At 45.7% G+C, this 12,496-nt stretch overlaps 1 protein-coding gene across 1 annotated transcript; it reads right to left on the bottom strand.

Annotated features, from left to right (window-relative positions):
- On the bottom strand, nucleotides 1–11,688 carry LOC137294358 (uncharacterized). Its single transcript, XM_067825363.1, has 3 exons — nucleotides 11,172–11,688; nucleotides 2,689–2,835; nucleotides 1–2,000 (listed from the first exon to the last, which is right to left on the bottom strand). The coding sequence occupies exons 1-3, from the start codon at nucleotides 11,395–11,397 to the stop codon at nucleotides 1,852–1,854; spliced, it is 522 nt and encodes a 173-aa protein (XP_067681464.1). The 5' UTR covers nucleotides 11,398–11,688; the 3' UTR covers nucleotides 1–1,851.
- Nucleotides 11,689–12,496: the final 808 nt, after the last annotated feature.

The following is a 12,496-nucleotide window of genomic DNA, read 5'->3' as shown; positions in this document are numbered from 1 at the left end:
TTACTATTACAAAAGACATTTATTCAACTCACAAATGTTAGGACAGCAGTTGCTTTTAATCAACACCACATCTAAATAACTACGGCAAGGTGAGAGACAAGTGCCGACTTCCGATTGTACATCTGCGTTTACTGACAGCGGCCAGTACTGACAACTTCTAGTATTGACAGCATCTAGTTCGTACAACGTCTAATACTAGCAACGTGGCGTACTGACGTCTAACACTCACAACGTCTAGTACGGACAAGGTCTAGTCGTTGAAACCTCTAGTACTAACGACGTGTAGTACTAACAACGTCAAGTACTAACAACGCCTAGTACTAGCAACGTCTTATATTGACAACGTCTAGTACAGAATAATAAGCGCTAGAACCGAGATCACGAGTAGAAACACCCCTTGTATAGTGACAGAGTATAACAAGTTATAAATGTATAGAAGAACAAATCCTATTGCAAAGTATACAAACAGACTTGATATAACGGGAAAAAAACATACATCCTATGTAACAATACAAAATACAACAGTTTTTCAAGAAGATCGGTGAAAATGTGTACATAATTATAACAAACAGAAACAGTCTCCACTAATCAGCATGTTACAGCCGAAAGCACATCTGGTGTTAAGACTAGTTGTAACCCTCCATACACAGAGGATTAACATGGTTATGTTAACGTCTTTGTTAATGGCCTCCCGTTCTCGTCACACAGCAGTAAAACGTGAAGGGTATTTCAGTTATAAACTGAGTTTAATGTTGGACGCCATGCTGGTCTCTGACATTTCTGGTGTAAACCTCGGTCACTGATCTGATGCGGATAGATCTAGAAACATAGTCGGTGCGAACTGGTCGGGATTGGAACCTACGAGCATAGGGATCCGGTGTGCCAAAAGGGAGGCAACTCCGAACAGTGAATTCTGGTTTCTTGAACGACGCGGGTCCCCGAGTCCTCAGACAGATGAATATTTAATTCGCGTTGAATTTTGAAATCAGGTAAATCATCTTATAACATTCAAACTTACCTATGATAATGTGTGCGCTTTAGAAAACGGGTACCATTGTATTCGTGCTGGTTTTTGAAATCACATCAGAACCGTTTTTCAAAACATTAATGATTCATTACTGATAGTTTAAAAACCCATTTAATAGTATTCCGATTTATACGTGACGGTGCGTGCGCTTTTGAAAATCTTCATACAATACTGCAGCCCCTTTAAGGAATCTGACGTGGCATTGTTAAATATTTTGGAAGAAATACAAACAAAGGCATACTGTTTTCAACACACCATGCTCTTCCCAGAAACACATGTGTCATTTAATTATACCGCAATCCATTTCTACCGTTTAGACATTTGGCCCTAAGTTAGACAATCCAAAACCAAAGACGTTCACTGTGTCGCTGACTGAATAACACTTATCTATACCAAAGGATTCATTTATCATGCAGCGAGACCAGTGAACGAATGTCCTGAAACTCCGACAAATGAATCAGTTTGTTTTGGCTTCACGGTCACATATGCTTTGAAGAATAACATGGCTCAACTTGCTACCCGCTTCACATCCACGATGTTTCTTCAACTGGCAACTTATACTATTTTCACTTCATATCTTTGGATAAAACAATACATATAAAAAGATGCCTACAAAGATAAAATTCAATAGAAAAACAGGAAAAGTATAAATATAGTAAAATAGTGGTTGACGGAAGAAGATTATAAGAGCACTTTCCTCTCCTTGCTTCAGAGTACACCGTCAAAGCAAATGACATGAGCGAGCAAACCATCAGTCCCGTCCTGTGACCGCCACAGCATGTCCCCGAGCCCTGATTGGTTAAAATGTCTATCATGTGACTAAACTACCGACAAGTCAGTTGCAGGATGCCCATGATACCGGATACGAACATGAAGATGGTGCCCACTATGGCGAAGCCCATAGACCAGCCGACTCGGTAAAAGTTGGGATGCTTGGTGGCGAACACGGCAATACCGACAATGATGAAGAACACTGAAACAACAACGGACACCAGTTGTATATTTGCATACTGAGAAGCAACATGGTTTAGCAATCCGACTGCAGCACAGCACTCACTCCGCTTTCGTTCAGTCGCTGTGCTGGATGCCTACACCCGATACTACTATAACTAAAGGTACATACAGGATAGAATGACAGAAAGTGAGATAATATTTGGTCAGCAAATGTTTCCATAATCTGAATTATCAGACATATCGATAATGTCTAGAGAGGCCCGTTATTTCCCGCTTCAGACGGAGTCAATATTATGCATTGATCCAGAGTAAATCTTGGCAGAAAAGTCCTGGTCCCACAATCCTAAATGTGCATTATCGGCCTGTGATATTGCCATGATGGTTCCAAGCATGAAGAAATCAAAATCATCGCCACCTGCAGATAACAAAGTCGGTCAAGATGTGAGAACTCTCACGTCTTCAGATTGTCTACTTGTGAATGCTAGTGAAACAAATCAGACAAATTTGTCTAAAATCTTCTGCGACCTGCGGTCTCACTCACCATTCCACCCATTCATTCACTTGCCCACTCACCCACCCATCCACTCACTCATCCACTCACTCACTCATCCACTCACCCACTCATCCACTAACTCACTCGTATAACCCCTCATTCACTCGCCCAGCCGCTCGTTTTCACTCACTCACTCAGTCGTTCCAAGACTGACCTGCAGCAAACACGCAAACGAGGAAGGCAATGAGTGCGTTCCTGCGCCGACAGCTATCCACGAGGAGGTACAGCATCAGCACGATGAAGGCCACTACGGCAAAGACAAAGCCAATACACTCCAGCGCCTGGGTAGCTCGCACATAGTCTGAAACAGAGAGACCACGGGTGTCAGAAGGCAGCTCGCACGTAGTCAGAAACAGAGAGACCACATGTGTCAGATGGCAGTTCGCTCGCAGTCTGAAACAGAGAGACCACAGGTGTCAAAAGGCAGCTCGCACGTAGTCTGATACAGCGAGACCACATGTGTCATCGGGAGGCTCTTGATTTAGTCTGAAGCAGACAATACAGGTGTCAGCAGGTAGCTCGTCTAAAACAGAGGGAGCACAGGTGTCAGGTAGCTCGCACGTATAGTGTGAAATAGAAACAACAGAGGTGTCAGTGGGTTGGCTTCACCACTCTTTACTGTTGTCACTACGGTCTTGCCGTACTTCTCAGGGGACGCTCTTTCTTCAAACGAACTGAAATGATTTGGTTTAGCATATACATACACTCACGAACGCTGCAAATGTTTCCGGGGGGAATGTTGTAGTACATGACTGTCTATATTACACGTGAATGTGAAGTGTGATCGCCACCTAATAACATTGGCGTTTAATTTAGTAACATAACATTGATAACATACAATCAAATCTTGTCAAACCAGGAAAAACGATAAAATACAAATTAAAGATTAACATGGGTCGAACAAACATGTTGTGCTTGGAAACATGTGGCCTGGGAACCTGACTCGATACTGTGCAAGGATGGACTGTAACACACACACTATACATTCCATGGACAAGCGCTGCAAATTGTCTTGTGTTGGTGCGGCAGAAAACACCATCACAAGTACATGGTGATTCCTAGAAACTTTCTAGGCTTATGTTGTACCCAATAAAGAGTTAGGTTTTTTTAAATGATTCTTGAAACGAATACACACTGTCATTAAGGAATTGGTCATGTAACATTAGTTGTATTTGGGATTAGCTTTTCTCAATGAAGTACAGATTCTGTAGCTTTGTTGGGTTTAACACTCTGGTAGATGAGTGGATTAGATTGGACTTTGTGAGCTGACGTGACTCAGTGAGTGAGGGTTCGAATCCTGAATGCAACTAAACCTAACAAGAGTACTAGAATCTGTGGGAAAGAGTAACCCCAATTACAACATGGCTGCCCAGCAGGGCCACCACACATCAGTACTGTGACTGTTACGCCAGACTGGTTTCTGACAATCGCCACGCGTGCTATGAGCCATGTGTTTGGTGAGGGGATTAATCGCACTTCCCCCACCAGGCACCATATCGTCAGGCCTGCGATATCGATTCCCCTTCATGGGGCACTATGTCCGTATTGCCAGTCGTGTTGGAATCAGGATTTGAATGTTTACTGAAAGGTTTTGAGAATGGGACTGTATGTTTTGTGGGAATTTGGTGGGTGGGAATTGGATGTATAGCGTGAAACCATGTTGTGTGGACTGCATGTTTAGTTCGGAGAGTACCTGTTGCTGTGTTACCCTAATACCCGCCCCATCCTAGTCCCCAAGCCCCAGCCGGACTACGCTCCACCCTAGTCCCCAAGCCCCAGCCGGACTACGCTCCACCCTAGTCCCCAAGCCCCAGCCGGACTACGCTCCACCCTAGTCCCCAAGCCCCAGCCGGACTACGCTCCACCCTAGTCCCCAAGCCCCAGCCGGACTACGCTCCACCCTAGTCCCCAAGCCCCAGCCGGACTACGCTCCACCCTAGTCCCCAAGCCCCAGCCGGACTACGCTCCATCCTAGTCCCCAAGCCCCAGCCGGACTACGCTCCACCCTAGTCCCCCAGCCCCAGCCGGACTACGCTCCACCCTAGTCCCCAAGCCCCAGCCGGACTACGCTCCACCCTAGTCCCCAAGCCCCAGCCGGACTACGCTCCACCCTAGTCCCCAAGCCCCAGCCGGACTACACTCCTCCCTAGTCCCCAAGCCCCAGCCGGACTACGCTCCACCCTATTCCCCCAGCCCCAGCCGGACTACGCTCCACCCTAGTCCCCAAGCCCCAGCCGGACTACACACCTCCCTAGTCCCCAAGCCCCAGCCGGACTACGCTCCACCCTAGTCCCCAAGCCCCAGCAGGACTACTCTCCACCCTAGTCCCCAAGCCCCAGCCGGACTACACACCTCCCTAGTCCCCAAGCCCCAGCCGGACTACGCTCCACCCTAGTCCCCAAGCCCCAGCCGAACTACACACCTCCCTAGTCCCCAAGCCCCAGCCGGACTACACACCTCCCTAGTCCCCAAGCCCCAGCCGGACTACGCTCCACCCTAGTCCCCAAGCCCCAGCCGGACTACGCTCCACCCTAGTCCCCCAGCCCCAGCCGGACTACGCTCCACCCTAGTCCCCAAGCCCCAGCCGAACTACACACCTCCCTAGTCCCCCAGCCCCAGCCGGACTACACTCCTACCTAGTCCCCCAGCCCCAGCCGGACTACACTCCTACCTAGTCCCCCAGCCCCAGCAGGACTACGCTCCTCCCTAGTCCCCCAGCCCCAGCCGGACTACGCTCCACCCTAGTCCCCCAGCCCCAGCCGAACTACACACCTCCCTAGTCCCCAAGCCCCAGCCGGACTACACACCTCCCTAGTCCCCAAGCCCCAGCCGGACTACGCTCCACCCTAGTCCCCAAGCCCCAGCCGAACTACACACCTCCCTAGTCCCCAAGCCCCAGCCGGACTACACTCCTCCCTAGTCCCCAAGCCCCAGCAGGACTACGCTCCTCCCTAGTCCCCCAGCCCCAGCAGGACTACGCTCCTCCCTAGTCCCCCAGCCCCAGCCGGACTACACTTCACTCTCATTTCCTTCGCTGGGCTGTGTACTCTCCAGCCTAGTGTTATGTCTTTTCCTTTTCCTAGGGACGTTCAACATAATATTCCTGGACAGAATACTCCTGAGAAACTCTTCCCTTCCAGAAAGTTATTCTTCGTAAAAACAATGTCTCCTAAAAACGAAGGTAAAACATAACGGCATTTTTTAAATGTCCTCCGTTCGACATCCGCCCAGACTGGTGTTTTAGCTGACTCAAGTTCTCAAAAAGCTTCTAGCTGACTTGACTATATTAGAAACACGTTCCACCCAAGGTTGGAAGTGTGTTTGAACACTTGAGAACAGTGAAACGGAAACGAGGTTTCCTTGCTTTAACAACAAGCACTGCCAACTGAAATGGCAGGTTGCTCATGATGGCATTGAAGACTTTTCTCGTCTGGTATTTTTCAGAATTATGTATTAAGTTAATGTCCTCTTACAAGCGGACGAGACTAGAAACCAGACTGAGTGGTGTTCAGAGTGGCTGAACTTTGCCCAACAGTATTTAGTCGCTAGGCCAGGAATCGAGTCCGAAAGAATCGGCGATACCTATATCTATGCCAAACGAAATGCTCCAAAATATGCATGTAACGTATTTCCACAAGAACCGGTACAAAGATATATTTCCAGAAATAGACGAAGTATGCCATACTTATACAGGAAGCATGACTCATTGCCACGCCCTCTGGTGTCAGTTTGCCCATCTTGATTCCTCGACTGGGATTCTGGTGCAGTTGTAACAACAATAACACATCGTGGCGGTGGCGGGCGTATTAAGGAAGAAGGAAGGGCGGAACCACTTGACATAATGATACATTGGTATGACGGTATGTATACACATCAGTGCAAATGCCAGATTAAATCACTATCCTCTTGCATTACCTCCTCGAAAATATTCCTTTCTAGGAATTAATTATCATCTTTGGCTAAACAATTACGCATGCACCTACAAACAGGAGTGAGTGAGTGAGTGAGTGAGTGGGAGAATGAGTGTAGTTTTACGTCGCCTGTAGTTTTATGAATGTTCTAGCAGTATCACGGCGGGGGACACCAGAAATGGGTTTCACACATTGTGCCCATGTGGGTAATGGAACCAGGGTCTTCAGCGTGAGTCAACGCCTTAACCACTAAGCTATCTTGCCGCCCCTCGAAACAGAATAACCGCCTTGGGCTTTTAATGAGCGGGGCTTCTTGACGTGACGAGTTCTACCACTGTTTCTTCAGAAAAACCCAAACACCTGGCCTGCTTGTGGAGTTACTATATAAACGTGACAAACCACATTCTACATGAAGATAGATGTGTCCAGAGATGGAAATGTCACAGTGGCACCACACAGTGAGTTTAGGTGTGCCTTTGTGAAAATATGTACGCCCATACCTAGTGATTATCCACTGAACTTAAAACATCACAAAATTATGGCATTACAATTTATTGTTCAACAAATCAATCCTGAACACGACTCGAAAATTTCCCGAACACAATCCAGACAGCAAAGAACAGCGGAGCTTCCCTGGCCCATAAACTAACCCACAAAGTATGTCATCACCTAGTCGGTCATACAGACCCTGAAGCAGAGATGTCTAAGAGTGCCCACCCAAGTCTAGCAAATCTGGCACGTCTAAATCTCCACACCTTCTGAAAATGAAGAAAGTCTCAGAGCTCCTTTTCATTATATTGTCTTTTTTAATGTGAACTTTGTTTCTGTAAAATATGTTCATTTCAGAGACACGTTGTTAACACAGTCATCACCCAACACGGGATTTCATGTTAAGCGCACTGGCATTCAAAATGACCACGCCCATGTTAAGCTGTGAAAGTTCCACCGACTGTCAAAAGATGGTAGGCAACATGTCAGTCTGATGCTCAGCTATAGAAGCAAATATATCTCAATTTCTAAAATATGTCAGTTTCCTTTCTGGCGTATCCATGTTAAGTATTGCATCGTGTGTCTGTGAGGCTAGAGCAATAATGTTTACGTTAGACCGCACCAGTACAAGCCAGAAACTCTATATGTGCAATACGCCTGAATCGACAGTACATGCCATTTCACCAATCAGCTCTATGAAGACCGGTTAACACTGAGGCGATGTTGTCATTGTGGGTCATATACAAGTCATATAATGTCCGTATACTCATCAAACACCCCGTGAGACTTGAAGCGTACATTAAGATTTCCCAAACAGGCACGCTGTGTTGTTCCTTCAACCTACTTGACACCCACATACCAGGAACGCTTCCTGGGAGTCAGAGGGTATACTTGCAGAATTATTGCTCTCACAGATGGAACGTGGCCAAACGAATACAAGCATCGCCATTAAGTATTACACAACGAGAGGTCCATTAACATGGGACTCTACGGCAGATGGCATACTCGTTACGTAACTACCTGCCTCCCGTGTACTGCCACGCCCCAAACTCTCGCGAGGGCTGTCAGCACTGTCTGCTGTGTCAAGGTTACACAAGCAGCCGTCGACAGGCACGAACCAGTCTATAAACACCGGCAACTCTACACGCACACATATCGGCAGGTTCAGAGACAGGTATCTCTTGCTAGACGAAATCCACCTGCTTCCTCCGACTGTGGGCGTCAGGGCTGTGTCCTGATGATCATAGCAGACGCGTCTGTCCTAGAACTTCCAGTCAGTCGTTACAGATATGCAGACGTGGCAGTTTAGGTAGAACATTGGCAGTGGAAGGTGTACAGGGATCGAATACAGTTTACAATGACAGATGACAGTCCAGAACCCCGTAACTCCTATTCTTTAACATAGACTTACGACAGTCGTAACTCCCATTCTTTAACATAGACGTACGACAGTCGTAACTCCAATTCTTTAACATAGACTTACGACAGTCGTAACTCCCATTCTTTAACATAGACGTACGACAGTCGTAACTCCCATTCTTTAACATAGACTTACGACAGTCGTAACTCCCATCCTTTAACATAGACTTACGACAGTCGTAACTCCCATTCTTTAACATAGACGTACGGCAGTCGTAACTCCCATTCTTTAACATAGACGTACGACAGTCGTAACTCCCATTCTTTAACATAGACTTACGACAGTCGTAACTCCAATTCTTTAACATAGACTTACGACAGTCGTAACTCCCATCCTTTAACATAGACTTACGACAGTCGTAACTCCCATTCTTTAACATAGACTTACGACAGTCGTACCTCCTATCCTTTAACATAGACTTACGACAGTCGTAACTCCCATCCTTTAACATAGACTTACGACAGTCGTAACTCACATTCTTTAACATAGACTTACGATTGTTGTTACACTACGATCACTACGAGGGACGGTGCCGTGGGTGGAGAGGAACGGAACGTATACAAGTCACACGGTTATCAGTGCAAAGGTGCAGAGAACAGTGGTGTAATCAGGCCCCGATTTCTCGAAACAAACTTAATTTTTTATTCAAATTTCAAACTGAGATTGACAGTCTGAAACAGCTTAACTTTTAACTCAATTGCATATCTTATTTAGAAAAGTAATCGATCCTACAAACTCAAATTGTCCACCATCTTTCAACTTCTTTGAGTAGCATTATTTAGAAGCTGGGGAGTAAAATAAGAACAAGCTTCATGGATTAACATCTTCTCGACAACGTTTCGATACAGATTCTTGTATCGTTGTCAAGCTGGTACCAGCTTGTCCTCATGAGCACACCAATGCCCTCGCTGTTTGGGATCACTGATGGAATAGCACAAGAGACGCTGTGAATGTCCCCGCTGTTTGGGATCACTGATGGAATAGCACAAGAGACGCTGTGAATGTCCCCGCTGTTTGGGATCAGGGATGGAATAGCACACGAAACAGTGGATGGAATCTGTCATGCATAGCATCTCCTGCAGATTCACATTATATGTAATCATCATATTATATCTTGGAATGTAAATGTTATCGTAACGACTGGCCCACATAGGGACGATCAATACTCACACCAGCCTAATCCATATTCCTATTCCTCTGATTCATAACATGTCACTCCAAGGGTGATTTGATCGTCTGCTGGTCAAACAGTTACCTCGCCATGCAGAAAGAAAGTGCGTGGACGTTTACCCATATTTGTTGAATTCTGGAAAGACTGGAGGACAACTTTAGTTACTCACTGACACTACAGTTCGGGGTCACAGCGGCTTCGCACTGTCTGACGCAGACCTGGACAATCTGATCAAGACGGGCTTCTCTTAACTAAGTTTGTAAAAGTCTCACATATATTGACACACACACACACACCCTCCCCAACCATGAGTAAAGACACAGACCTCCGTGGAGGACATGAACATTTTGCACAATATGGATCGCAACCCCAACCAACCAGCCTGAGTATACGCTACTGTCGGATTTTGTACACTCAAACGTCCCAGCGACATTTCGGAAATTGCCAGTGTTAATAGCAGCTGTTACTTAGTCTTAATGAGCAATACAGGGCATTGATAATAGGTTAATATTGCACACGTGCGTCAGTGATTAATCTGTCATACAGACCCTGAAGCAAATATATCCATGAAAGCCCATGCAAGTCTAGAAAATGTGGCACATCTAGATTTCCACAGCTTAATGAAGAAAGTGTCGGGGTTCCTTTCAGTAACATATATTTTTTTAATTTGATATACATGCTATATACGTAGACATGAGCGAGGGATATGTATGTAGGTATGGCTAGGCGCAGAGCAAAAAGCCAAATACAAAGGTCAGCTATTCTTTCGAATATATACATTGTCTTCATACATAGTTCAGTCCCGTAGCGGCCAGTGTCCATGAGAAAGACATCCCTCGGGGCGTTACGTTTGGGGAATTACGACGTTACCCACGGTAACGGAAGGTTGTATTGCAATACAGTGAACAAGGCCTTCTTTCACGAAGCAGTGAGGGGGTCGTTACTACGGTAACCTTACTGTAGTGCTACAGAATGGGAATAGAGACCATATAATAGATTATTTCTCTGATGGGAGTTAAGGTTAACCTTACTAACTGTTGCTTCCGGAGAGAGCCCAAAGTCAGCAAGAACACAGAAGTACGCCATACATGGTGTATTAGTTCATTTAAATAATAAAGAAAGGCCTGTGTAGGAAGACAAACTGTGTAGGAATCAAACCTAGTATTGCTACAGCAATCCCGACCTCCGCATCTCACCCCTCAACGGCACTACCTGAACTCGGCAACCCCCGCTGCCTTTGTATAAGGTATGAGACGGCACAGCAGTATCAGATGTCGTGGAATCCGGGGAACTGAGAACGGAAGGAGGAGGAAGAGGAGGGGGGCGTGATGGGGATGGGGGAAGGGGTCGTCATATTGATAACCACTGCTGAAGAATGCTGGTCGGGCCGGGCGGAGACCAGGCCGTCTACAAACATTGCCAGATGGAATACTGGCATTGAGGAATAAATGCAGACAAAGTGTTCCTTAAATATATGAATTAATAAGAAGATGCACGTTAGTGTAGAAATGGTGCTTGTAAACATCGGGGCTCTTGAGCATTAAAGAAACATTAATGCAACTCTCTTCCAACCACATGCAAGAAAAAAATTGGCCAAGAATCAGTTATCATCAGATTTGGGGAAGTAAGTAAAATGCTCTACCCACCTAGATCACTGCGTCCAAAGTAATCCCACGCACCGTAGGACAGATAGGTGCAGAACGCAGCTACTCTACATGAGTAGACTCGCCATACACCACGGGCTTCCCATTTGGAGTAAGCGGCGACCATCCAGGACACGGTGGAGAAGCCGATTATATACAATATCAGCCCCACCAGCAGACAAACCAAAGCAATCTTCAAATACATCGATGCAGCCATAATATTCGCCATCTTGCTAGCAGTAAGTGAAAAGTGTCGAGTAGAGAGGCAGCAAATCCCGCCTAACTGGTTCAAGGAAGCTGTCTGACTAAGTTAGCTGTGGGGCGTATGTGTGGGCCCTCTGGTAGAAGGACTCGAGCACAGTTTACTATTTTTACCGGAATTGCGCGAGTTGCCATAGCAACCTGTGAAGATGAGTTTCGATGCATGGTACGATCAGCACAGCGCAGCTGCCAAGGTCGAATTCTACCGAACCCCCCTCTCCACTTGCCTCCTCAATCCGACAACCCAGCCCCTCCTGACAGAGTGGTCGTGCCCAAGTCTTCCACCGAAACACCTACGAGTACTTGTAGTCGGCGAAAGTAGTGCTGTTACATTAGCATTTAGTCCGAAAACATAAAGTTTTCGTTTTTCAAAATTTAAATCTACAAAATACAAAGAACTATCCAACTGGACAGAGCTGGGGTTGTCAAGCCTGGTCCTTTCGTTCTAGCCTAGGTGGATACAATTTAGTGTGTGGTACAGACCCTGAAGCAAATATATCCAAGGAAGCCACACAAGTCTAGAAAGTGTGGCAAGTCTAGATTTCCTTAGCTTCTGGAAATGAAGAAAGTCTCAGGGCTCCATTTCATTATATTATTTTATTTTTACTTTGAACTTTTTTCAGTAAAATATGTTCATTTCAGAGACTAGTTGTTACTCTACACATAACTGTAACCTAATAATTGTAACTAGCAACGCACAATGCTAAGTTGCAAGTAGTAACACAATGGCTGCGCCTTGGTAAACTCCTTTTATAACTATAATGAATAGTATATAAATTGCCTCATGACGTTGTGGTTTTCGCCAAAACGTTTGTTCAAGCCAGAAAACGTTGTGGTTTTCGCCATAAAAATGTGTGAAGGCTAGAAAACGTTTAGGGTTTCGCTACAGACATTTGTTAATGATAGAAAACACTGTGGATATTATATCGGTATAGACATGTGTTCGTGTGTGTTGATGCTAGAAAACATTGTGGATATTATATCGGTATACACATGTGTTCGGGTGTGTTGATGCTAGAAAACATTGTAGATATTATATCGGTATAGATATGTGTTCGTGTGTGTTG

The sequence above is a fragment of the Haliotis asinina genome, chromosome 8 (genome assembly GCF_037392515.1).
Source record: "Haliotis asinina isolate JCU_RB_2024 chromosome 8, JCU_Hal_asi_v2, whole genome shotgun sequence".
Taxonomy (NCBI): domain Eukaryota; kingdom Metazoa; phylum Mollusca; class Gastropoda; order Lepetellida; family Haliotidae; genus Haliotis; species Haliotis asinina.
The sequence above is the reverse complement of the archived record's forward strand: the minus strand, read 5'-3'. Positions and strand labels throughout refer to the sequence as shown.

Bases quoted from the DNA above. Each gene is read 5' to 3' on its own strand.
- LOC137294358 (XM_067825363.1), bottom strand. From the start codon at position 11,397: ATGGCGAATATTATGGCTGCATCGATGTATTTGAAGATTGCTTTGGTT. The intron at 2,836-11,171 runs GTGGGTAGAGCA...TCTCTGTTTCAG, and splicing joins CTTTGGACGCAGTGATCTAG to ACTATGTGCGAGCTACCCAG. The intron at 2,001-2,688 runs GTCAGTCTTGGA...TTGTTGTTTCAG, and splicing joins CGTTTGCGTGTTTGCTGCAG to TGTTCTTCATCATTGTCGGT.